The sequence below is a fragment of the Danio rerio genome, chromosome 4 (genome assembly GCF_052040795.2).
Source record: "Danio rerio strain M-AB ecotype USA chromosome 4, GRCz13ab, whole genome shotgun sequence".
Taxonomy (NCBI): domain Eukaryota; kingdom Metazoa; phylum Chordata; class Actinopteri; order Cypriniformes; family Danionidae; genus Danio; species Danio rerio.
Window position 1 is genome coordinate 52,333,973 of NC_141024.2, and position 25,342 is coordinate 52,359,314.

The 25,342-nt window shown below is 39.6% G+C and overlaps 1 protein-coding gene, 1 long non-coding RNA gene and 17 other non-coding genes across 19 annotated transcripts; 2 read left to right on the forward strand and 17 right to left on the reverse strand.

Moving 5' to 3' along the window:
• The first annotated feature begins 5,109 nt into the window (after positions 1-5,109).
• LOC148682152 (uncharacterized) lies at positions 5,110-6,008 on the forward strand. Its single transcript, XR_015942922.1, has 3 exons — positions 5,110-5,231; positions 5,611-5,815; positions 5,903-6,008. It is a non-coding gene; the product is annotated as an uncharacterized LOC148682152 (long non-coding RNA).
• Positions 6,009-7,575: 1,567 nt separating this feature from the next.
• On the forward strand, positions 7,576-11,443 carry LOC141381704 (PWWP domain-containing DNA repair factor 3A-like). Its single transcript, XM_088650770.1, has 14 exons — positions 7,576-7,626; positions 7,724-7,920; positions 8,002-8,121; positions 8,194-8,241; positions 8,373-8,453; positions 8,531-8,608; positions 9,079-9,139; positions 9,240-9,290; positions 9,366-9,410; positions 9,619-9,683; positions 9,800-10,964; positions 11,056-11,144; positions 11,231-11,291; positions 11,380-11,443. The coding sequence occupies exons 6-11, from the start codon at positions 8,577-8,579 to the stop codon at positions 9,873-9,875; spliced, it is 330 nt and encodes a 109-aa protein (XP_088506896.1). The 5' UTR covers positions 7,576-7,626; positions 7,724-7,920; positions 8,002-8,121; positions 8,194-8,241; positions 8,373-8,453; positions 8,531-8,576; the 3' UTR covers positions 9,876-10,964; positions 11,056-11,144; positions 11,231-11,291; positions 11,380-11,443.
• A 2,088-nt stretch (positions 11,444-13,531) lies between these two features.
• On the reverse strand, positions 13,532-13,604 carry trnak-cuu (transfer RNA lysine (anticodon CUU)). The gene has a single exon. It is a non-coding gene; the product is annotated as a tRNA-Lys (tRNA).
• Positions 13,605-15,475: 1,871 nt separating this feature from the next.
• On the reverse strand, positions 15,476-15,549 carry trnan-guu (transfer RNA asparagine (anticodon GUU)). The gene has a single exon. It is a non-coding gene; the product is annotated as a tRNA-Asn (tRNA).
• Positions 15,550-15,901: 352 nt separating this feature from the next.
• Positions 15,902-15,975, reverse strand: trnan-guu (transfer RNA asparagine (anticodon GUU)). The gene has a single exon. It is a non-coding gene; the product is annotated as a tRNA-Asn (tRNA).
• A 108-nt stretch (positions 15,976-16,083) lies between these two features.
• Positions 16,084-16,156, reverse strand: trnak-cuu (transfer RNA lysine (anticodon CUU)). Its single transcript has one exon. It is a non-coding gene; the product is annotated as a tRNA-Lys (tRNA).
• A 1,021-nt stretch (positions 16,157-17,177) lies between these two features.
• On the reverse strand, positions 17,178-17,251 carry trnan-guu (transfer RNA asparagine (anticodon GUU)). Its single transcript has one exon. It is a non-coding gene; the product is annotated as a tRNA-Asn (tRNA).
• Positions 17,252-17,359: 108 nt separating this feature from the next.
• Positions 17,360-17,432, reverse strand: trnak-cuu (transfer RNA lysine (anticodon CUU)). Its single transcript has one exon. It is a non-coding gene; the product is annotated as a tRNA-Lys (tRNA).
• A 593-nt stretch (positions 17,433-18,025) lies between these two features.
• On the reverse strand, positions 18,026-18,099 carry trnan-guu (transfer RNA asparagine (anticodon GUU)). Its single transcript has one exon. It is a non-coding gene; the product is annotated as a tRNA-Asn (tRNA).
• Positions 18,100-18,207: 108 nt separating this feature from the next.
• Positions 18,208-18,280, reverse strand: trnak-cuu (transfer RNA lysine (anticodon CUU)). The gene has a single exon. It is a non-coding gene; the product is annotated as a tRNA-Lys (tRNA).
• Positions 18,281-19,484: 1,204 nt separating this feature from the next.
• trnak-cuu (transfer RNA lysine (anticodon CUU)) lies at positions 19,485-19,557 on the reverse strand. The gene has a single exon. It is a non-coding gene; the product is annotated as a tRNA-Lys (tRNA).
• Positions 19,558-20,152: 595 nt separating this feature from the next.
• Positions 20,153-20,226, reverse strand: trnan-guu (transfer RNA asparagine (anticodon GUU)). Its single transcript has one exon. It is a non-coding gene; the product is annotated as a tRNA-Asn (tRNA).
• Positions 20,227-20,334: 108 nt separating this feature from the next.
• On the reverse strand, positions 20,335-20,407 carry trnak-cuu (transfer RNA lysine (anticodon CUU)). Its single transcript has one exon. It is a non-coding gene; the product is annotated as a tRNA-Lys (tRNA).
• A 1,873-nt stretch (positions 20,408-22,280) lies between these two features.
• Positions 22,281-22,354, reverse strand: trnan-guu (transfer RNA asparagine (anticodon GUU)). Its single transcript has one exon. It is a non-coding gene; the product is annotated as a tRNA-Asn (tRNA).
• A 352-nt stretch (positions 22,355-22,706) lies between these two features.
• trnan-guu (transfer RNA asparagine (anticodon GUU)) lies at positions 22,707-22,780 on the reverse strand. Its single transcript has one exon. It is a non-coding gene; the product is annotated as a tRNA-Asn (tRNA).
• Positions 22,781-22,888: 108 nt separating this feature from the next.
• Positions 22,889-22,961, reverse strand: trnak-cuu (transfer RNA lysine (anticodon CUU)). Its single transcript has one exon. It is a non-coding gene; the product is annotated as a tRNA-Lys (tRNA).
• Positions 22,962-23,982: 1,021 nt separating this feature from the next.
• On the reverse strand, positions 23,983-24,056 carry trnan-guu (transfer RNA asparagine (anticodon GUU)). The gene has a single exon. It is a non-coding gene; the product is annotated as a tRNA-Asn (tRNA).
• Positions 24,057-24,163: 107 nt separating this feature from the next.
• Positions 24,164-24,236, reverse strand: trnak-cuu (transfer RNA lysine (anticodon CUU)). The gene has a single exon. It is a non-coding gene; the product is annotated as a tRNA-Lys (tRNA).
• A 593-nt stretch (positions 24,237-24,829) lies between these two features.
• Positions 24,830-24,903, reverse strand: trnan-guu (transfer RNA asparagine (anticodon GUU)). Its single transcript has one exon. It is a non-coding gene; the product is annotated as a tRNA-Asn (tRNA).
• Between the last annotated feature and the right edge of the window lie 439 nt (positions 24,904-25,342).

Genomic DNA, 25,342 nt, shown 5'->3' on the forward strand with positions numbered 1-25,342 from the left:
TTTTGCGATTTTTCAAAAATCTTTCATCTTTTGCGATTTTTCAAAAAATGTTCATTTTTGTGATTTTTCAAAAAATTTTCATCTTTTGCGATTTTTCAAAAAAAAATCATATTTTGCGATTTTTCAAAATAATTTCATTTTTTGTGATTTTTCAAAAATTTTTCATTTTTTGTGATTTTTTGCGATTTTTCAAAAAAATTTCATATTTTGCGATTTTTCAAAAAATGTTCATTTTTGTGATTTTTCAAAAAAATTTAATTTTTTGTTATTTTTCAAATATTTTTCATTTTTTGTGATTTTTTGCGATTTTTCAAAAAAAATCATATTTTGCGATTTTTCAAAATAATTTCATTTTTTGTGATTTTTCAAAAAATGTTCATTTTTTGTGATTTTTCAAAAAATTTTCATTTTAGTGATTTTTTGCGATTTTTCAAAAAATTTTCATTTTTTGTGATTTTTCAAAAAATGTTCATTTTTTGTGATTTTTCAAAAAATTTTCATTTAAGTGATTTTTTGCGATTTTTCAAAAAATTTTCATATTTTGCGATTTTTCAAAAAAATTTTCATTTTTTGTGATTTTTCAAAAAAATTTCATATTTTGCGATTTTTCAAAAAAATTTCATTTTTTGTTATTTTCTGCGATTTTTAAAAAAATTTTCTTTTTTTGTGATTTTTCAAAAATTTTTCAATTTTTGTGATTTTTTGTGATTTTTCAAAAATTTTTAATTTTTGTGATTTTTTGAGATTTTTCCAAAAATTTTCATTTTTTGTGATTTTATGCGATTTTTCAAAAAATTTTCATCTTTTGTGATTTTTTAAAAAAAATTCATTTTTTGTGATTTTTCAAAAAATTTTCATTTTTTGTGATTTTTCAAAAAAATTTCATTTTTTGTGATTTTTCAAAAAAATTTCATCTTTTGTGATTTTTCAAAAATTTTTCATTTTTTGTGATTTTTCAAAATGTTTTCATTTTTTGTGATTTTTTGCGAATTTTCAAAAAATTTTCATATTTTGCGATTTTTCAAAAATTTTTCATTTTTTGTGATTTTTCAAAAAAATTTCATATTTTGCGATTTTTCAAAAAAAATTTAATTTTTTGTGATTTTTCAAAAAATTTTCATTTTTTGCGATTTTTCCAAAATTTTTTATTTTTTGTGATTTTTCAAAAAAATTTCATATTTTGCGATTTTTCAAAAAAATTTAATTTTTTGTGATTTTCTGCAATTTTTAAAAAAATTTTTAATTTTTTGCGAATTTTCAAAAAATGTTCATTTTTTGTGATTTTTCAAAAAATTTTCAATTTTTGTGATTTTTTGAGATTTTTCAAAAGTTCATTTATTGTGATTTTATGCGATTTTTTCAAAAAAATTTCATCTTTTGTGATTTTTCAAAAAAATTTCATTTTTTATGATTTTTCACAAATTTTTCATATTTTGTGATTTTTCAAAAATGTTTCATTTTTTGTGATTTTTCAAAAATTTTTCATATTTTGCAATTTTTCAAAAAATTTCATATTTTGTGATTTTTCAAAAAATTTTCATTTTTTGTGATTTTTCAAAATTTTTTAATTTTTTGTGATTTTTTGCGATTTTTCAAAAAATTTTCATCTTTTGCGATTTTTCAAAAAATGTTCATTTTTGTGATTTTTCAAAAAATTTTAATTTTTTGTGATTTTTCAAAAATTTTTCATTTTTTGTGATTTTTTGCAATTTTTCAAAAAAATTTCATATTTTGCGATTTTTCAAAAGTTTCATTTTTTGTGATTTTTCAAAAAATTTTCATTTTTTGCGATTTTTCATAAAATTTTCATTTTTTGTGATTTTTTGCGATTTTTAAAAAAATTTCATGATTTGCGATTTTTCAATTTTTCATTTTTTGTGATTTTTCAAAAAATTTTCATATTTTGCGATTTTTCAAAAAAATTTCATATTTTGCGATTTTTCAAAAAATTTTCATTTTTTTGTGATTTTTTGTTATTTTTCAAAAAAATTTCATTTTTTGTTATTTTTTAAAAAATGATAATTTTTTGTGATTTTTGTGATTTTTGAAAATAAATTTTATTTTTTGCGATTTTTCAAAAAAAATTCATATTTTGCGATTTTTCAAAAATTTTTCATTTTTTGTGATTTTTTGTGATTTTTCAAAAAAAATTTCATATTTTGCGATTTTTCAAAAAAAAAATCATATTTTGCGATTTTTCAAAAATTGATAATTGATATGATAATTTTTTGTGATTTTTTGCGATTTTTCAAAAAATATTCATTTTTTTATTTTTCGAAAAAATTTAATTTTTGTGATTTTTCAAAAAAATTTCATATTTTGCGATCTTTCAAAAATTTCATATTTTGCGATTTTTCAAAAAAATTTCATTTTTTGTGATTTTTTGCGATTATTTAAAAAAATTTAATTTTTTGTGATTTTTCAAAAAAATTTCAATTTTTGAGATTTTTAAAAAAAATTTCATTTTTTGCGATTTTTCAAAAAAAAAATCATTTTTTGTGATTTTCTGCGATTTTTAAAATTTTTTTAATTTTTTGATTTTTCAAAAAAAATTTTATTTTTGTGATTTTTTGTGATTTTTCAAAAAATTTTCATTTTTTTTCAATTTATCAAAAAATGTTAATTTTTTGTGAATTTATGCGACTTTTCAAAAAATGTTCATCTTTTGCGATTTTTCAAAAAATGTTCATTTTTGTGATTTTTCAAAAAATCGATTTTTGCGATTTTTCAAAAAAATGTCATTTTTTTGTTATTTTTCAAAAAATGTTTATTTTTTGTGATTTTTTGCGATTTTTCAAAAAAAATTTCATATTTTGCGATTTTTCAAAAAAATTCATTTTTTTGTGATTTTTCGAAAAAATTTCATTTTTTGTGATTTTTCAAAAAATTTTCAATTTTTGTGATTTTTTAAAAAAAATTCATTTTTTGCGATTTTTCAAAAAATGTTAATTTTTTTGCGATTTTTCAAAAATGTTAATTTTTTGCGAATTTTCAAAAAATGTTCATTTTTGGTGATTTTTCAAAAAATGTTCATTTTTTGTGATTTTCTGCGATTTTTAAAAAAATTGTAATTTTTTGTGATTTTTCAAAAAATTTCATTTTTTGTGATTTTTTGCGATTTTTCAAAAAGAAATCATATTTTGCGATTTTTCAAAAAAATTAAATTTTTTGTGATTTTTCAATAAAATATCTTTTTTTGTGATTTTTTGCGATTTTTCAAAAAATTTTCATATTTTGCGATTTTTCAAAAAAATTTCATTTTTGGTGATTTTTTGTGATTTTTAAAATAAATTTCATTTTTTGTGAATTTTGCGATTTTTCAAAAAAATTTCATTTTTTGCGATTTTTCAAAAAAATTAAATTTTTGTGATTTTTCAAAAAATTTTCATTTTTTGTGATTTTTCAAAAAAATTTCATATTTTGCGATTTTTCAAAAAAATTTCATATTTTGCAATTTTTCAAAAATGTTTCATTTTTGTGATTTTTTGTTATTTTTCAAAAAATTTCATTTTTTGTTATTTTTCAAAAAATATTCATTTTTTTGATTTTTCGAAAAAATTTCATTTTTTGTGATTTTTTGTGATTTTTCAAAAAATTTTCATTTTTTGTGATTTTTCAAAAATGTAATTTTTTGTTATTTTTCAAAAATTGTTCATTTTTGGTGATTTTTAGAAAAAATTACATTTTTTGTTATTTTTCAAAAAATATTCATTTTTTTATTTTTCGAAAAACTTTCATTTTTGGTGATTTTTCAAAAAAAATAAATTTTTGGTGATTTTTCAAAAAAATTTCATTTTTTGTTATTTTTTCAAAAATTTTTCATTTTTTGTGATTTTTCATAAATTTTCATTTTTGGTGATTTTTCAAAAAATTCATTTTTTGGTGATTTTTCAAATTTTTTTTATTTTTTGTTATTTTTCAAAAAATTTCGATTTTTTTATTTTTTAAAAAAAATTTGATTTTTTGTTATTTTTAAAAAATATTTCATTTTTTGTTCTTTTTCAAAAATTCAGCCGTCAGCCGCCGTTTTCTATCGGCCGTACTCCAGGACGGTGATGTCCAGCCACCGAGCTTGGGGAATGGGCCAGCAACCCCTGTCTCCTGACGGCGCTGTACTTGCAGCAGACGTACCTGTGCTTGCAAACCACCTGTTCCATCTGTTTTCTTTCTGTACAGATGCCGTTTTTCTCTGCTTAGTTTCTGATTTGGTCTATTTGGACATGTCGACCTCCTGCTTTGCTGCGGTTCGGACCGCCTTTGCCTAGAGCTCCGTGCTTTGCACTTTTGCCTTGTATATTTTGTGTCCTGTTTTCTTACGTCAGCCTATCAGCACAGTGCTCAAACGACATAGCTTGAAGAACACGACGGGATCTACAAACGTTCCGCAAAAGAACTTCACTAACGAAAGCGGAAGCGCTAACGAAACAACCTCCTGCTGCAAGCACCTGACATTCCTGAGACGGCAAACCACCGACAGCTGGCAGTTGAATCCAAGATTGGAGTCCCACCAACAAAAAGGTTCATATCGGTCTACGAGCCTAATATATCATATTATAGTAGACTGGGCAGAGTCATGGTATCATATGACACCAAGAAGAATTCATGGCACTGTCCCTATGCAAAAACCCAGAGATCATGTACCCATAAATACATAGCAAAATGGCACCTCTTTCAAATTCACCCTGAACTCTTCCGAAAAGTTCGGAGCACTGAAAGCGCTGAAGAATTTCAGGCAGCAGCGATGGAGGAAAGTGATGAAAGTGAGAATTACCCTCCAAAGGACATTGCTAAAGTAAAGAGCATAGTAGAATACATCTTAATGAATAAAAAGCTACCATCTACTATTCCCAGTCATTTGAGGCTTTCTTCAGACTATAAGGAATTTCCAAAACACCTAATCCCTGATGAGACAATGTGCTACCACTGCTCAGACCGCACATTGCTCAGTGATCCTGTCTGCATTACACGTAAAGCGAAAATTCTTACAACTACAGGAATTGTCCAAGGTTGATAATTGTTACTTACATATTTTATTTTATTTTAATTATGAAAAAGATACTAAACCATTTTTTTTACATTCTGTATCTGCAGATATTTCAACCTACTACAAATTATGTCCTTTCTGTGGAATGATGTACCGTTACCAAGAGTGGGCTAATGGTTTGCATAACTTCAATGACCATGTCCTGCTTGAACTCTCTCTCTGCCTCACCATAAGAAACCTGTTGCAGGTAATCGTTATACAATACATATATTATATGTTATACAATATAATATTTTTAACAACAATAGGATTTCTTCATAGTGTTGATTTTATGTTAGGCAACATTAGGCACATTCAAATCAAGACTTAAAACACATCTGTTTAGCTGTGCCTTTACTGAATGAGCACTGTGCTACGTCCGACAGTTCACACTATTATGTTTTCTGTTTTTAACTGTTTTTTTAAATCATTTTTATTCTTTGTTTTTATTTTCTTATACTTGTCTCTTTTATTCTTGTTTATGTAAAGCACTTTGAATTACCATTGTGTATGAAATGTGCTATATAAATAAACTTGCCTTGCCTTGCCTATATAAGTACTGATTAACTGTGATTTCTTTATCATAGGTGCATACAGCAGTCAGCAGAGTAGTGGAGTACTTGGAGGTAACTACAGGTGTACAGTTCCCCTCAGCAGTTACTCTTCTCCACGGCTATCTGCATTTTGAGGCCCTAACTGACCATGAATACGAGTATTCATGTGTATCTTGTGGTGACCATCCACCTGTGGTCATAATGGACCTCCACAAGAAGGCATCCTTTCATCTCTCTGGTAAATATCTTTCCTTTTTACTGCAGAGAGGTAAGTCTTATTAGTAAAACTATTAGTAAGTTTATAGTATGTATTTATTTTCTTTAGTGCGTGATCTTTCACAGCCTCCACAAGATTTTAATGGAGAGGTGGATTTAGATATGTTTTGGAAGGCACTGACAGAAGAACGAATTGCTCGAGGATTTTTTCAAGTAAGGAAATTTATTATATCAGGAATGGCATGTCATCATTATTTAATTTCATAAGTGTTTTCAGGAGTACAATCTAAATTCACTGATGTATTAACATGTTTGTTTGTCCTAAAGGTCAAAAAAACAATCCATTTTGTGTTACACCTAGTTACAACTTTTGGGCACCCTGGATCGGGAGTAAGACTCATATAGCGAATGTTGTTCTCAACACTGAATTTGAGAAAGTGCACAAAGCAAAAACTGCAGAACGAACAGAAATAACTGTCTCTGAAGATCGCTTAAAGGACAAACTTTCAAAACAGAAAGTTAAATATATAATGCTAATTATATGTATTATTTGTCAGTGTTAGCATTTCATTTAACATGTGTGTTTTATGTGATAGGTGGGAGTGATAAGAAGACTGTGTCAAGAGTGTGGTTTAGATGCCAAAGGCTCTCGCACAGATCTACTCCTGCGACTTTCGGAGGAGATGAGGTCAAGGGAGGCCTATGACAAGGTTTTTGAAAAGATTTGGGCTGCTTCAGGTAAACCTCAATGTTGCACATTAAAATATTACAAATAAATCAGAAATGTACAAAGTCACATAGACATAATGGGTCCTGTTTTCTGCTTGGCACTGATTGGGGAGTGACTGGTGGTGTACAGCTCTGGGGGGGTGTTGGAGGTGGCCTCGTCTGACACCTATTGTTGCTTTCCGTGTGGGGGAGTGTATTTACATCACTGAGGCACTGCATCTTTAAATTTTTTAAAAGTATACTTTGTTAAGGTTAATGCCACTGCCCTCCATCATAACCTATGGTCATTTAAGTCCCAATGTCATTAATGGGATTTGATTATGTTTTCTTAACTATTTGCTTATCTTTTTTGTCTGTTCCAGGAGGTTGGGCTGTCATTATGTGTCCTTGTGGCATAGTTTACAGTATAAAATGTAATCTGCGAGCAGAAAGTCCACGGGATTTTGCAGATGTGCTTCTGTCTTGGAAGCATCTGCCTAATGTTGTTGTTTATGACTTTGCCCGTGGACTGTCCACCCACACAAATTTGAGGCAACCCATAACTTTCACACCTTTCGAGGGAAGGTTACTCGAACCAACCACTGAAAATATTGCAAAAGCAAAATCAGGAAAATTACAGGTAACTGCCATGGCTCACTGCAAAAAAGCAAAGTCCAGATCCGGATGGTCATCCAATAACTGGTTCTGCAGAACACTATGTTCTGTATGACCGCTTTCACGAAGACAACACAAAAGATCCTCGTGATTCACTGAGGAAGCTTCGTCTTGTGCTGGCAAAGTTAACAGTCAGGCTGCAGAACAGCTTTTTTCAAAGCTAAAGACAAATAACTACTTTATGAACATGGCATTGCCATCCACACATGTTTTCCTCATGCGAAACATCATCCACCATTACAATGTCAGAAAAAACGAGAAACGTCTTCATGACATAAAAAAGGAATTCAACACAAACATTCACATGAATGACCACAGCCAGGTTGTGTTAGGTAATGTTTCCCTTACTTTATAACAAATACATCACTATATCCATAACTGTACTTATGTGTATATTTGTATTTATAGAAAATCCATCCTCCACAGAGAAATGAATGGACATGTCACTTGGTAATTTGACTGTTATTTCCAGTTCCTCAGTGTCAAGTTTCTGTTCTCTAATTATTATGTGTTATTTTCAAATTTTGATGCTTTAATGTACTCTAAGGTCCACTGACAGCACTGCCAGAAAATATTGTGACTTTACAAACGACCGCTGCATCACCAGGCATAACATCAGTCACATCTCCTCTGTCATCAGTACCAATTACAGAAAAAACAGCTTGTGAACCTACCACTCTTCTGAATTTTTTGGAACCTACTAAGCCTTGGGAGAGGGACTGGCATCCATTACAAGAGAAACTGGTGAACAATTACCATTACATATAAATGCACACACACACACACACACACACACACACATATTTAATGTTATTATTATTACAGCTTGATTATGTGCTGGACCGAAATCGCCCTGGCAGTGAAATAATTGTGAAGGAGGGGCAAGTGTGCCTTATTCGAGAAGAATTTTGGAGCCTTGGATTGTTGAGGGACATGGACTTCCATGTAAGCAGTCTGTTTTTTTATTATAACTTTTTTTTTATTAAAAACATTGACTTATCAAAGTATTTATTGCAGATTGGAAACGCCTGCATGAAGCTTATTTGTAAAATGGCTCGACAAATTGTATGTACTATAAAACATAATATTTATATAGATTGTTTTAACTTGATCCAAATAAAATAAAAAAAAAAACAATTTCTAAACTGTGTGAAAATGTTCATGTCATTGTCAACAGTTTCTTTTTATTCATGTAGGGCAAGGACATATACATTGAGGACTTTTATGTTTTCCCTGTGTGGAAAGAAACTCCTAACAACATTGTTACTGGATTACCGGTGCGTGTATGTACTGTATTTACTGTGTGAGAAGTACAACCTAAATTAAACGACATAACTGTCCTGATCAATTCTAGGAAGATGCAGACTTGAAAAACCTGTTAGCCTTTCCAGCATGGACAAATGCCAATGGACCAGACCACTTTGTTGTCTGTGTAAGAAAATGTTGAAATGTCTAGTGCATACATTAATTGGTATTGCAATGTGTGTGTTTCTAAAATAAAACACTGAAAAATCTTGGAAGAAGCAATAATGTTCAAATGAAATATTTTTACACCTTTAACATTGTAGATAATGATGCCGCTTCGAAGAGAGATGGTGTTTTTAGACTCTCTGTACGCAGAGCATGAATCAGGATTTGGAGATGAGGAATACAGGGCAATTTTTAGGTCTATCAATAAACTAAGACATGTTTCAGCCTTTATGTGATATATGGCTACGTTCCTATAGCCATTTCTATTTATTTCCTAACCGTGTATTATAGTTCTGCCACTTTTGGCTACGTTACTATAGCCGTTTCATAAACTTCTGGCTACTGTATGTTCATCTAGCCTTTTTTATGCATGGTGTTCTAGAGTTGAGGTGAGCTGTAATTGTTAGTATTACGACTATGTTTTGTTTACAGGAAAATTGCTTACCAAGTGGATCATGGGACATGGTCTGAAAAGACTGGATATGATTTTCCAGTGAGGAATCAACTTTAAAAAATTATTATTTGGCTTTTACAACAATTAAATTTTTTGTACATTATTCTAAAATAAAATTGATTTGCTTTGCCTATTTTAGGCTTTGCCACGTCAGACAAGAGGGAATGATTGTGGTGTTTTTGTACTCATGGTAAGATATAAATTGAGTTAATTGATTTAAAGATTTTGTAAACATTGTAAATGACTGTGGCTTCTCTCTTTTCAGTACACCCTCTCAATGGTGTGTGGCATTGGGTTTCAATTCCAGGAGGTATTATTTTATTATTTATGTAACTTTATTTTGTTGGTGCTTTTTTAAATCATAGTTAAAATGTAACTATTTTAGTGTATATTATCTTGCTTTCTTCTAAGCAACATATCTTTTAAAAAAAGGGGCATGGTTATTGCAAGCTCACCCAACTTCATGTATTAACAAAAACATGTTGGTTAACTGTCAGACTAAACAGTCTTTCTTTCAGATGGATATACCTATCATCCGTCAGTGGTGGTGCCTTCTACTCATGGAACAATTTCAAACTGATGGGTATGTCAGTATTTATTTATTTTTCTTGTAAATCTGTAAAATTAAAAATTTATATTGTGTCAATACAACAACTTGTAACATGAATAACAAAACATACTTAAAATCTCTCTTACCAGTGACCAGTATTTCACCGACTCGGTCCCAGTAACTCCCCTCACTGGCCAGCAGAGGCCACCATCTCCGGACTTTTAGCATTACGTCATCCATCTACACTGATTGCGCATACACCTGATTGGAATCTGGCTAATGACCCACGTACCTCTTATAAGCCGCACTCAAACACTCGATCAGGGCGAAGTCTTGTTTAGCCCCGGCCAGCATTTCTGAGCATGATCTCCAGCCTGATCTCCTGTGCACGACTCCAGCCTGTCTCTTACTTTGCTTCGCATTCTGCCTGCCCACGACCCATGCTTGTTATACGGACTCTGACTCTCTCTCTGCCTGCCCACGAACCACGCCTGTTATACGGACTCTGATCCTTGCTGCCTGCCCTTGACCCAAGCCTGCATAACAGATCCTGGTTCTCGCTCACTCCCTTCCACTCATGCCTGGTAACTCACTCTGTGTCTGTTCATCATCAGTCTTGATACCCATACTACTACTGTGGATGTGTGTGTGCACTCCGGTGCATATTGTGTGTTTGAGTGAAGTTGTGATTAATAAATATTGCATAATGGATCCCTCCGTGTCAGTCTCCACGTTACACAGTAATTATGGATTTTGTCTTGTCTTGTTATTAAAAGCTATGGGCACAGATTTGCTTTCTGGACTGAGAAGGCAAGAAGTGTCTTGGATGGAAAAATTCTGCTCCTTTTTAGGGTGAAAAGAAAAACCACATCCAATCTTCCGGCACATGTCCAAGCAGTTCAAGATTGGGAAAGGAATGACAAAAGATTAGTGGACTTGATTATCACATCAAAATCACCAGAGCAGCATTTGGTGGTATAGATGGTTCCACTTTAAATTACTCCTCTAGACTCTGAGTATGGTTGACTTAAATATAGTCAAGTGACAATTTGACTATTATTTGCCAAATATAATTAATTACTTGTGCATTTACATATGAAATATAATTTCCTTCTATGGCCCAAAGGATATACTCAGTGGGAAAAGGTCAAATTGGTTTCCACTAAACCCCGTTCTCAAGTGCCTGTCTTCATTGAGAATGAGCAGTCCCAGTCAATCATTTATGACTACATCAGAGGAATTCTTAATCAAACCAAAACACAGCTGACCTTCAATGATGAGGTGGAGTTCATTTGTGGATGTCTCCTCCCAGAGGTAATCACAAAACATGTATGTACATGAGCATGCTTATGTTCTGCAGTGTGTGTTTTATTTTATTAATTGGTTTATCTGTATGTTTGTACAGGCCATAACTCATGGCATTTCCGAGTTACAAGGCTTGTCTTGGCAGGAGGCTGAAGATGTCTTCCTCCAGGGCCCCATTTATCACGCAAGGTATGTTTACATTTTATTGTACAAAAGCTGTTAAGTTTTTATGTTAAACACAATTTCTGACAACAGCATTTATTTATTTTTTTTAGTGAAGTTGAGGAATTTAACAGAAGAATTGCTCGAGAAATGAAAAATCTCCCCAACAAGAATGTAAAGCATTTTATTTTATTTTATATGTAATAAATACATTATTAATCCAAGTATTGTTTTTCACAATTTTTCTCTGCATTTTTTACAGCTCGATGACTTGTAGGACCTCATGAAAATTTATAAAAAAAATAAAGTTTGATGTGAGAAAATTACTCCGAGTACTATCATTTATTCTGTGAATAATAAGATAATGTTCATTCCCTCAACTCAATACTAAAGAGTTTGATAAATCCTTAATGATTTAAAAACAAAAAACAAAAACAATAAATGACTGAAAATATTTAAGTAACTGAACAATATCTATTTACAAATACAGTTAATTAAAATACAACAGACTTAATGCATTAAATCATAATCTAGTATGTTTAATATTTTATATAATAATGTATTCAATCATAGTGCAATATTTTATAGTAGAAAAATAGTGTAATTTAAAATTTATAAATCAATCAATTCAGGTTAGGCAATTTTTCCAACAGCAGGTGGCACTGTCTGAGAAAATGATAGGTCTGGAAGTGCTGGTCTGAGCGAGCAGGTCTGAGCGTGCGGTTGGGTCTCGGGGCCTGCAGCTTCATAATGTTGCCACAGAGACTTAGGGAATGGTCACCTACAGTGGTAGAAACGCGGAACTTTGTCTAGACACTGTTAACAGTGATACCTTTCCTACCCATGACAATATTCTGCTAAATCCTGATTTCATCTTGTAACGCTGGACAGAATTTGGCCCAGGATCTTTGTCCAGTGCATGTGTTAGCAGTTGCAAGGCATCAAAATGATTGATCCGTCCCTGGGTGGGCTTGAACCACCAACCTTTCAGTTAACAGCCGAACGCGCTAACCGATTGTGTCACAGAGACTTAGTGAAAAGTCACCTACAGTGGTGGAAACGCGGAACTTTGTCTCAAAAGGTCTGCTATATGAAACCTAATGTAAGTTTGCTGAGAGAGAGAGAGAAAAGTAACAGAAATGCCCAACGTGGGGCTCGAACCCACAACCCTGACATTAAGAGTCTCATGCTCTACCGACAGAGCTAGCCAGGCGGATGAAGAGTCTCCACTAGAACTAGACACTGTTAACAGTAATACCTTCCCTACCCGTGACAATCTTCTGCTAAATCCTGATTTCATCTTGTAACGCTGGACAGAATGTGGCCCAGGATCTATGTCCAGTGCACGTGTTAGCAGTTGCAAGGCAGCAAAATGCCTAATTCGTCCCTGGGTGGGCTTGAACCACCAACCTTTCAGTTAACAGCCTAACGCGCTAACCAATTGCGCTACAGAGACTTAGTGAAAGGTCACCTACAGTGGTAGAAACGCGTAACTTTGTCTCAAAGACTGCTACATGAACGCTAATGTAAGGTTGCTGGGAGAGAGAGAGAAAAGTAACAGGAAGACCCAACGTGGGGCTCGAACCCACGACCCTGACATTAAGAGTCTCATGCTCTACCGACTGAGCTAGCCGGGCTGATGAGATGAACTTTTAAGAGCTAAACACTCTTTACAGTAATACCTTCCCTACCCGTGACAATGTTCTGCTAAATCCTGATTTCGTCTTGTAACGCTGGACAGAATGTGGCCCAGGATATATGCCCAGTGCACGGTTTAGCAGTTGCAAGGCAGCAAAATGCCAAATTTGTCCCTGGGTGGGCTTCAACCACCAAGCTTTCAGTTAACAGCCGAACGCGCTAACCGATTGCGCCACAGAGACTTAGTGAAAGGTGACCTACAATGGTAGAAACGCGGAACTTTGTCTCAAAAGGTCTGCTATATGAACCCTAATGTAAGTTTGCTGAGAGAGAGAGAGAAAAGTAACAGAAACGCCCAACGTGGGGCTCGAACCCACGACCCTGACATTAAGTGTATCATGCTCGACCGACTGAGCTAGCCAGGCAGATGAGGACTCCCCACTAGAACTAGACACTGTTACAAGTAATACCTTCCCTACCCGTGACAATCTTCTGCTAAATCCTGATTTCATCTTGTAACGCTGGACAGAATGTGGCCCATGATCTATGTCCAGTGCATGTGTTAGCAGTTGCAAGGCAGCAAACTGCCTAATTCGTCCCTGGGTGGGCTTGAACCACCAACTTTTCAGTTAACAGCCGAACGCGCTAACCGATTGCGCCACAGAGACTTAGTGAAAAGTCACCTACAGTGGTAGAAACGCGTAACTTTGTCTCAAAGTCTGCTACATGTACCCTTATGTAAGTTTGCTGGGAGAGAGAGAGAAAAGTAATAGGAACGCCCAACGTGGGGCTCGAACCCACGACCCTGAGATTAAGAGTCTCATGCTCTACCGACTGAGCTAGCCGGGCTGATGAGAAGCTCTTTTAGGAACCAGAAACCGTTTACAGTAATACCTTCCCTACCCGTGACAATCTTCTGCTAAATCCTGATTTCGTCTTGTAACGCTGGACAGAATGTGGCCCAGGATATATGCCCAGTGCACGGTTTAGCAGTTGCAAGGCAGCAAAATGCCTAATTCGTCTCTGGGTGGGCTTCAACCACCAACCTTTCAGTTAACAGCCTAACGCGCTAACCGATTGCACCACAGAGACTTAGTGAAAAGTCACCTACAGTGGTAGAAACGCGTAACTTTGTCTCAAAGTCGGCTACATGAACGCTAATGTAAGTTTGCTGGGAGAGAGAGAGAAAAGTAACAGGAAGACCCAACGTGGGGCTCGAACCCACGACCCTGACATTAAGAGTCTCATGCTCAACCGTCTGAGCTAGCCGGGCTGATGAGATGAACTTTTAAGAGCTAAACACTCTTTACAGTAATACCTTCCCTACCCGTGACAATGTTCTGCTAAATCCTGATTTCGTCTTGTAACGCTGGAAAGAATGTGGCCCAGGATCTATGTCCAGTGCACGTGTTAGCAGTTGCAAGGCAGCAAAATGCCTAATTCGTGCCTGGGTGGGCTTCAACCACCAACCTTTCAGTCAACAGCCGAACGCGCTAACCGATTGCGCCAAAGAGACTTAGTGAAAGGTGACCTACAGTGGTAGAAACGCGGAACTTTGTCTCAAAAGGTCTGCTATATGAACCCTAATGTAAGTTTGCTGAGAGAGAGAGAGAAAAGTAACAGAAACGCCCAACGTGGGGCTCGAACCCACGACCTTGACATTAAGTGTATCATGCTCGACCGACTGAGCTAGCCAGGCAGATGAGGACTCCCCACTAGAACTAGACACTGTTAACAGTAATACCTTCCCTACCCGTGACAATATTCTGCTAAATCCTGATTTCATCTTGTAACGCTGGACAGAATGTGGCCCAGGATCTATGTCCAGTGCATGTGTTAGCAGTTGCAAGGCAGCAAAATGCCTAATTCGTGCCTGGGTGGGCTTGAACCACCAACCTTTCAGTTAACAGCCGAACGCGCAAACCGATTGCGCCACAGAGACTTAGTGAAAGGTGACCTACAGTGGTAGAAACCCGTAACTTTGTCTCAAAAGGTCTGCTATATGAACCCTAATGATAGTTTGCTGAGAGAAAGAGAGAAAAGTAACAGGAACGCCCAACGTGGGGCTCGAACCCACAACCCTGACATTAAGAGTCTCATGCTCAACCGACTGAGCTAGCCGGGCTGATGAGATGAACTTTTTAGAGCTAAACACTCTTTACAGTAATACCGTCCCTACCCGTGACAATATTCTGCTAAATCCTGATTTCATCTTGTAACGCTGGACAGAATGTGGCCCAGGATCTATGTCCAGTGCACGTGTTAGCAGTTGCAAGGCAGCAAAATGCCTAATTCGTCCTTGGGTGGGCTTCAACCACCAACCTTTCAGTCAACAGCCGAACGCGCTAACCGATTGCGCCAAAGAGACTTAGTAAAAAGTCACCTACAGTGGTAGAAACGCGGAACTTTGTCTCAAAAGGTCTGCTATATGAACCCTAATGTAAGTTTGCTGAGAGAGAGAGAGAAAAGTAACAGAAACGACCAACGTGGGGCTCAAACCCACAACCCTGACATTAAGAGTCTCATGCTCTACCGACTGAGCTAGCCAGGCGGATGAGAAGTCCCCATTAGAACTAGACACTGTTAACAGTAATACCTTCCCTACCCGTGACAATATTCTGCTAAATCCTGATTTCATCTTGTAACGCTGGACAGAATGTGGCCCAGGATCTATGTCCAGTGCACGTGTTAGCAGTTGCAAGGCAGCAAAATGCCTAATTCGTCCCTGGGTGGGCTTGAACCACCAACCTTTCAGTTAACAGCCGAACGCGCTAACCGATTGCGCCACAGAGACTTAGTGAAAGGTGACCTACAGTGGTAGAAACGCGGAACTTTGTCTCAAAAGGTCTGCTATATGAACCCTAATGTAAGTTTGCTGAGAGAGAGAGAGAAAAGTAACAGAAACGCCCAACGTGGGGCTCGAACCCACGACCCTGACATTAAGTGTATCATGCTCGACCGACTGAGCTAGCCAGGCAGATGAGGACTCCCCACTAGAACTAGACACTGTTAACAGTAATACCTTCCCTACCCATGACAATATTCTGCTAAATCCTGATTTCATCTTGTAACGCTGGACAGAATGTGGCCCATGATCTATGTCCAGTGCATGTGTTAGCAGTTGCAAGGCAGCAAACTGCCTAATTCGTCCCTGGGTGGGCTTGAACCACCAACCTTTCAGTTAACAGCCGAACGCGCTAACCGATTGCGCCACAGAGACTTAGTGAAAAGTCACCTACAGTGGTAGAAACGCGTAACTTTGTCTCAAAGTCTGCTACATGAAGCCTTATGTAAGTTTGCTGGGAGAGAGAGAGAAAAGTAATAGGAACGCCCAACGTGGGGCTCGAACCCACGACCCTGAGATTAAGAGTCTCATGCTCTACCGACTGAGCTAGCCGGGCTGATGAGAAGCTCTTTTAGGAACCAGAAACCGTTTACAGTAATACCTTCCCTATCCGTGACAATCTTCTGCTAAATCCTGATTTCGTCTTGTAACGCTGGACAGAATGTGGCCCAGGATCTATGTCCAGTGCACGTGTTAGCAGTTGCAAGGCAGCAAAATGCCTAATTCGTGCCTGGGTGGGCTTGAACCACCAACCTTTCAGTTAACAGCCGAACGCGCAAACCGATTGCGCCACAGAGACTTAGTGAAAGGTGACCTACAGTGGTAGAAACCCGTAACTTTGTCTCAAAAGGTCTGCTATATGAACCCTAATGATAGTTTGCTGAGAGAAAGAGAGAAAAGTAACAGGAACGCCCAACGTGGGGCTCGAACCCACAACCCTGACATTAAGAGTCTCATGCTCAACCGACTGAGCTAGCCGGGCTGATGAGATGAACTTTTAAGAGCTAAACACTATTTACAGTAATACCTTCCCTACCCGTGACAATGTTCTGCTAAATCCTGATTTCGTCTTGTAACGCTGGACAGAATGTGGCCCAGGATCTATGTCCAGTGCACGTGTTAGCAGTTGCAAGGCAGCAAAATGCCTAATTCGTACCTGGGTGGGCTTCAACCACCAACCTTTCAGTCAACAGCCGAACGCGCTAACAGATTGCGCCAAAGAGACTTAGTAAAAAGTCACCTACAGTGGTAGAAACGCGGAACTTTGTCTCAAAAGGTCTGCTATATGAACCCTAATGTAAGTTTGCTGAGAGAGAGAGAGAAAAGTAACAGAAACGACCAACGTGGGGCTCAAACCCACAACCCTGACATTAAGAGTCTCATGCTCTACCGACTGAGCTAGCCAGGCGGATGAGAAGTCCCCACTAGAACTAGACACTGTTAACAGTAATACCTTCCCTACCCGTGACAATCTTCTGCTAAATCCTGATTTCATCTTGTAACGCTGGACAGAATGTGGCCCAGGATCTATGTCCAGTGCACGTGTTAGCAGTTGCAAGGCAGCAAAATGCCTAATTCGTCCCTGGGTGGGCTTGAACCACCAACCTTTCAGTTAACAGCCGAACGCGCTAACCGATTGCGCCACAGAGACTTAATGAAAAGTCACCTACAGTGGTAGAAACGCGTAACTTTGTCTCAAAGTCTGCTATATTAAACCTTATGTAAGTTTGCTGGGAGAGAGAGAGAAAAGAAACAGGAACGCCCAACGTGGGGCTCGAACCCACGACCCTGAGATTAAGAGTCTCATGCTCTACCGACTGAGCTAGCCGGGCTGATGAGAAGCTCTTTTAGGAACCAGAAACCGTTTACAGTAATACCTTCCCTACCAGTGACAATCTTCTGCTAAATCCTGATTTCATCTTGTAACGCTGGACAGAATGTGGCCCAGGATATATGCCCAGTGCACGGTTTAGCAGTTGCAAGGCAGCAAAATGCCTAATTCGTCTCTGGGTGGGCTTCAACCACCAACCTTTCAGTTAACAGCCTAACGCGCTAACCGATTGCACCACAGAGACTTAGTGAAAAGTCACCTACAGTGGTAGAAACGCGTAACTTTGTCTCAAAGTCTGCTACATGAACGCTAATGTAAGTTTGCTGGGAGAGAGAGAGAAAAGTAACAGGAACGCCCAACGTAGGGCTCGAACCCACAAACCTGACATTAAGAGTCTCATGCTCAACCGACTGAGCTAGCCGGGCTGATGAGATGAACTTTTAAGAGCTAAACACTCTTTACAGTAATACCTTCCCTACCCGTGACAATGTTCTGCTAAATCCTGATTTCATCTTGTAACGCTGGACAGAATGTGGCCCAGGATCTATGTCCAGTGCATGTGTTAGCAGTTGCAAGGCAGCAAACTGCCTAATTCGTCCCTGGGTGGGCTTGAACCACCAACCTTTCAGTTAACAGCCGAACGCGCTAACCGATTGCGCCACAGAGACTTAGTGAAAAGTCACCTACAGTGGTAGAAACGCGTAACTTTGTCTCAAAGTCTGCTACATGAAGCCTTATGTAAGTTTGCTGGGAGAGAGAGAGAAAAGTAATAGGAACGCCCAACGTGGGGCTCGAACCCACGACCCTGAGATTAAGAGTCTCATGCTCTACCGACTGAGCTAGCCGGGCTGATGAGAAGCTCTTTTAGGAACCAGAAACCGTTTACAGTAATACCTTCCCTACCCGTGACAATCTTCTGCTAAATCCTGATTTCGTCTTGTAACGCTGGACAGAATGTGGCCCAGGATCTATGTCCAGTGCACGTGTTAGCAGTTGCAAGGCAGCAAAATGCCTATTTCGTGCCTGGGTGGGCTTGAACCACCAACCTTTCAGTTAACAGCCGAACGCGCAAACCGATTGCGCCACAGAGACTTAGTGAAAGGTGACCTACAGTGGTAGAAACCCGTAACTTTGTCTCAAAAGGTCTGCTATATGAACCCTAATGATAGTTTGCTGAGAGAAAGAGAGAAAAGTAACAGGAACGCCCATCGTGGGGCTCGAACCCACAACCCTGACATTAAGAGACTCATGCTCAACCGACTGAGCTAGCCGGGCTGATGAGACGAACTTTTAAGAGCTAAACACTCTTTACAGTAATACCTTCCCTACCCGTGACAATGTTCTGCTAAATCCTGATTTCGTCTTGTAACGCTGGACAGAATGTGGCCCAGGATCTATGTCCAGTGCACTTGTTAGCAGTTGCAAGGCAGCAAAATGCCTAATTCGTACCTGGGTGGGCTTCAACCACCAACCTTTCAGTCAACAGCCGAACGCGCTAACAGATTGCGCCAAAGAGACTTAGTAAAAAGTCACCTACAGTGGTAGAAACGCGGAACTTTGTCTCAAAACGTCTGCTATATGAACCCTAATGTAAGTTTGCTGAGAGAGAGAGAGAGAAAAGTAACAGAAACGACCAAAGTGGGGCTCAAACCCACAACCCTGACATTAAGAGTCTCATGCTCTACCGACTGAGCTAGCCAGGCGGATGAAAAGTCCCCACTAGAACTAGACACTGTTAACAGTAATACCTTCCCTACCCGTGACAATCTTCTGCTAAATCCTGATTTCATCTTGTAACGCTGGACAGAATGTGGCCCAGGATCTATGTCCAGTGCACGTGTTAGCAGTTGCAAGGCAGCAAAATGCCTAATTCGTACCTGGGTGGGCTTCAACCACCAACCTTTCAGTCAACAGCCAAACGCGCTAACCGACTGCGCCACAGAGACTTATTGAAAGGTGACCTACAGTGGTAGAAACGCGGAACTTTGTCTCAAAGTCTGCTACATGAACCCTTATGTAAGTTTGCTGGGAGAGAGAGAGAAAAGTACAGGAACGCCCAACGTGGGGCTCGAACCCACGACCCTGAGATTAAGAGTCTCATGCTCTACCGACTGAGCTAGCCGGGCTGATGAGAAGCTCATTTAGGAACCAGAAACCGTTTACAGTAATACCTTCCCTACCCGTGACAATCTTCTGCTAAATCCTGATTTCATCTTGTAACGCTGGACAGAATGTGGCCCAGGATCTATGTCCAGTGCACGGTTTAGCAGTTGCAAGGCAGCAAAATGCCTAACTTGTCCCTGGGTGGGCTTCAACCACCAACCTTTCAGTTAACAGCCAAACGCGCTAACCGATTGCGCCACAGAGACTTAGTGAAAGGTGACCTACAGTGGTAGAAACGCGGAACTTTGTCTCAAAAGGTCTGCTATATGAACCCTAATGTAAGTTTGCTGAGAGAGAGAGAGAAAAGTAACAGAAACGCCCAACGTGGGGCTCGAACCCACGACCCTGACATTAAGTGTATCATGCTCGACCGACTGAGCTAGCCAGGCAGATGAGGACTCCCCACTAGAACTAGACACTGTTAACAGTAATACCTTCCCTACCCATGACAATATTCTGCTAAATCCTGATTTCATCTTGTAACGCTGGACAGAATGTGGCCCAGGATCTATGTCCAGTGTATGTGTTAGCAGTTGCAAGGCAGCAAACTGCCTAATTCGTCCCTGGGTGGGCTTGAACCACCAACCTTTCAGTTAACAGCCGAACGCGCTAACCGATTGCGCCACAGAGACTTAGTGAAAAGTCACCTACAGTGGTAGAAACGCGTAACTTTGTCTCAAAGTCAGCTACATGAACCCTTGTGTTAGTTTGCTGGGAGAGAGAGAGAAAAGTAATAGGCACGCCCAACGTGGGGCTCGAACCCACGACCCTGAGATTAAGAGTCTCATGCTCTACCGACTGAGCTAGCCGGGCTGATGAGAAGCTCTTTTAGGAACCAGAAACCGTTTACAGTAATACCTTCCCTACCCGTGACAATGTTCTGCTAAATCCTGATTTCGTCTTGTAACGCTGGACAGAATGTGGCCCAGGATCTATGTCCAGTGCACGTGTTAGCAGTTGCAAGGCAGCAAAATGCCTAATTCGTACCTGGGTGGGCTTCAACCACCAACCTTTCAGTCAACAGCCAAACGCGCTAACCGATTGCGCCACAGAGACTTAGTGAAACGTCAACTACAGTGGTAGAAACACGGAACTTTGTCTCAAAAGGTCTGCTATATGAACCCTAATGTAAGTTTGCTGAGAGAGAGAGAGAAAAGTAACAGAAACGCCCAAAGTGGGGCTCGAACCCACGACCCTGAGATTAAGAGTCTCATGCTCTACCGACTAAGCTAGCCGGGCTGATGAGAAGCTCTTTTAGGAACCAGAAACCGTTTACAGTAATACCTTCCCTACCCGTGACAATCTTCTGCTAATTCCTGATTTCATCTTGTAACGCTGGACAGAATGTGGCCCAGGATCTATGTCCAGTGCACGTGTTAGCAGTTGCAAGGCAGCAAAATGCCTAATTCGTGCCTGGGTGGGCTTGAACCACCAACCTTTCAGTTAACAGCCGAACGCGCAAACCGATTGCGCCACAGAGACTTAGTGAAAGGTGACCTACAGTGGTAGAAACCCGTAACTTTGTCTCAAAAGGTCTGCTATATGAACCCTAATGATAGTTTGCTGAGAGAAAGAGAGAAAAGTAACAGGAACGCCCAACGTGGGACTCGAACCCACAACCCTGACATTAAGAGTCTCATGCTCAACCGACTGAGCTAGCCGGGCTGATGAGATGAACTTTTAAGAGCTAAACACTCTTTACAGTAATACCGTCCCTACCCGTGACAATATTCTGCTAAATCCTGATTTCGTCTTGTAACGCTGGACAGAATGTGGCCCAGGATCTATGTCCAGTGCACGTGTTAGCAGTTGCAAGGCAGCAAAATGCCTAATTCGTCCTTGGGTGGGCTTCAACCACCAACCTTTCAGTCAACAGCCGAACGCGCTAACCGATTGCGCCAAAGAGACTTAGTAAAAAGTCACCTACAGTGGTAGAAACGCGGAACTTTGTCTCAAAAGGTCTGCTATATGAACCCTAATGTAAGTTTGCTGAGAGAGAGAGAGAAAAGTAACAGAAACGACCAACGTGGGGCTCAAACCCACAACCCTGACATTAAGAGTCTCATGCTCTACCGACTGAGCTAGCCAGGCGGATGAGAAGTCCCCACTAGAACTAGACACTGTTAACAGTAATACCTTCCCTACCCGTGACAATATTCTGCTAAATCCTGATTTCATCTTGTAACGCTGGACAGAATGTGGCCCAGGATCTATGTCCAGTGCACGTGTTAGCAGTTGCAAGGCAGCAAAATGCCTAATTCGTCCCTGGGTGGGCTTGAACCACCAACCTTTCAGTTAACAGCCGAACGCGCTAACCGATTGCACCACAGAGACTTAGTGAAAGGTGACCTACAGTGGTAGAAACGCGGAACTTTGTCTCAAAAGGTCTGCTATATGAACCCTAATGTAAGTTTGCTGAGAGAGAGAGAGAAAAGTAACAGAAACGCCCAACGTGGGGCTCGAACCCACGACCCTGACATTAAGTGTATCATGCTCGACCGACTGAGCTAGCCAGGCAGATGAGGACTCCCCACTATAACTAGACACTGTTAACAGTAATACCTTCCCTACCCATGACAATATTCTGCTAAATCCTGATTTCATCTTGTAACGCTGGACAGAATGTGGCCCAGGATCTATGTCCAGTGCATGTGTTAGCAGTTGCAAGGCAGCAAACTGCCTAATTCGTCCCTGGGTGGGCTTGAACCACCAACCTTTCAGTTAACAGCCGAACGCGCTAACCGATTGCGCCACAGAGACTTAGTGAAAAGTCACCTACAGTGGTAGAAACGCGTAACTTTGTCTCAAAAGGTCTGCTATATGAAACCTAATGTAAGTTTGCTGAGAGAGAGAGAGAAAAGTAACAGAAATGCCCAACGTGGGGCTCGAACCCACAACCCTGACATTAAGAGTCTCATGCTCTACCGACAGAGCTAGCCAGGCAGATGAGGACTCCCCACTAGAACTAGACACTGTTAACAGTAATACCTTCCCTACCCATGACAATATTCTGCTAAATCCTGATTTCATCTTGTAACGCTGGACAGAATGTGGCCCAGGATCTATGTCCAGTGCATGTGTTAGCAGTTGCAAGGCAGCAAACTGCCTAATTCGTCCCTGGGTGGGCTTGAACCACCAACCTTTCAGTTAACAGCCGAACGCGCTAACCGATTGCGCCACAGAGACTTAGTGAAAAGTCACCTACAGTGGTAGAAACGCGTAACTTTGTCTCAAAGTCTGCTACATGAAGCCTTATGTAAGTTTGCTGGGAGAGAGAGAGAAAAGTAATAGGAACGCCCAACGTGGGGCTCGAACCCACGACCCTGAGATTAAGAGTCTCATGCTCTACCGACTGAGCTAGCCGGGCTGATGAGAAGCTCTTTTAGGAACCAGAAACCGTTTACAGTAATACCTTCCCTACCCGTGACAATGTTCTGCTAAATCCTGATTTCGTCTTGTAACGCTGGACAGAATGTGGCCCAGGATCTATGTCCAGTGCACGTGTTAGCAGTTGCAAGGCAGCAAAATGCCTAATTCGTGCCTGGGTGGGCTTGAACCACCAACCTTTCAGTTAACAGCCAAACGCGCAAACCGATTGCGCCACAGAGACTTAGTGAAAGGTGACCTACAGTGGTAGAAACCCGTAACTTTGTCTCAAAAGGTCTGCTATATGAACCCTAATGATAGTTTGCTGAAAGAAAGAGAGAAAAGTAACAGGAACGCCCAACGTGGGGCTCGAACCCACAACCCTGACATTAAGAGTCTCATGCTCAACCGACTGAGCTAGCCGGGCTGATGAGACGAACCTTTAAGAGCTAAACACTCTTTACAGTAATACCTTCCCTACCCGTGACAATGTTCTGCTAAATCCTGATTTCGTCTTGTAACGCTGGACAGAATGTGGCCCAGGATCTATGTCCAGTGCACTTGTTAGCAGTTGCAAGGCAGCAAAATGCCTAATTCGTACCTGGGTGGGCTTCAACCACCAACCTTTCAGTCAACAGCCGAACGCGCTAACAGATTGCGCCAAAGAGACTTAGTAAAAAGTCACCTACAGTGGTAGAAACGCGGAACTTTGTCTCAAAAGGTCTGCTATATGAACCCTAATGTAAGTTTGCTGAGAGAGAGAGAGAAAAGTAACAGAAACGACCAACGTGGGGCTCAAACCCACAACCCTGACATTAAGAGTCTCATGCTCTACCGACTGAGCTAGCCAGGCGGATGAGAAGTCCCCACTAGAACTAGACACTGTTAACAGTAATACCTTCCCTACCCGTGACAATATTCTGCTAAATCCTGATTTCATCTTGTAACGCTGGACAGAATGTGGCCCAGGATCTATGTCCAGTGCACGTGTTAGCAGTTGCAAGGCAGCAAAATGCCTAATTCGTCCCTGGGTGGGCTTGAACCACCAACCTTTCAGTTAACAGCCGAACGCGCTAACCGATTGCGCCACAGAGACTTAGTGAAAAGTCACCTACAGTGGTAGAAATGCGTAACTTTGTCTCAAAGTCTGCTATATTAAACCTTATGTAAGTTTGCTGGGAGAGAGAGAGAAAAGTACAGGAACGCCCAACGTGGGGCTCGAACCCACGACCCTGAGATTAAGAGTCTCATGCTCTACCGACTGAGCTAGCCGGGCTGATGAGATGAACTTTTAACAGCTAAACACTCTTTACAGTAATACCTTCCCTACCCGTGACAATGTTCTGCTAAATCCTGATTTCGTCTTGTAACGCTGGACAGAATGTGGCCCAGGATATATGCCCAGTGCACGGTTTAGCAGTTGCAAGGCAGCAAAATGCCAAATTTGTCCCTGGGTGGGCTTCAACCACCAAGCTTTCAGTTAACAGCCGAACGCGCTAACCGATTGCGCCACAGAGACTTAGTGAAAGGTGACCTACAGTGGTAGAAACGCGGAACTTTGTCTCAAAAGGTCTGCTATATGAACCCTAATGTAAGTTTGCTGAGAGAGAGAGAAAAGTAACAGAAACGCCCAACATGGGGCTCGAACCCACGACCCTGACATTAAGTGTATCATGCTCGACCGACTGAGCTATTCAGGCAGATGAGGACTCCCCACTAGAACTAGACACGGTTACAAGTAATACCTTCCCTACCCGTGACAATCTTCTGCTAAATCCTGATTTCATCTTGTAACGCTGGACAGAATGTGGCCCAGGATCTATGTCCAGTGCATGTGTTAGCAGTTGCAAGGCAGCAAACTGCCTAATTCGTCCCTGGGTGGGCTTGAACCACCAACCTTTCAGTTAACAGCCGAACGCGCTAACCGATTGCGCCACAGAGACTTAGTGAAAAATCACCTACAGTGGTAGAAATGCGTAACTTTGTCTCAAAGTCTGCTACATGAACCCTTATGTAAGTTTGCTGGGAGAGAGAGAGAAAAGTAATAGGAACGCCCAACGTGGGGCTCGAACCCACGACCCTGAGATTAAGAGTCTCATGCTCTACCGACTCAGCTAGCCGGGCTGATGAGAAGCTCTTTTAGGAACCAGAAACCGTTTACAGTAATACCTTCCCTACCCGTGACAATCTTCTACTAAATCCTGATTTCGTCTTGTAACGCTGGACAGAATGTGGCCCAGGATCTATGTCCAGTGCATGTGTTAGCAGTTGCAAGGCAGCAAAATGCCTAATTCGTACCTGGGTGGGCTTCAACCACCAACCTTTCAGTCAACAGCCAAACGCGCTAACCGATTGCGCCAAAGAGACTTAGTAAAAGGTCAC

Coding starts and splice junctions, on each gene's coding strand:
- LOC141381704 (XM_088650770.1), top strand. CDS start 8,577: ATGCCAATGGACCAGACCACTTTGTTGTCTGT. Junction 8,609..9,078: donor CAGACCACTTTGTTGTCTGT/GTAAGAAAATGT, acceptor TTTTGTTTACAG/GAAAATTGCTTACCAAGTGG. Junction 9,684..9,799: donor GAACAATTTCAAACTGATGG/GTATGTCAGTAT, acceptor CTCTCTTACCAG/TGACCAGTATTTCACCGACT.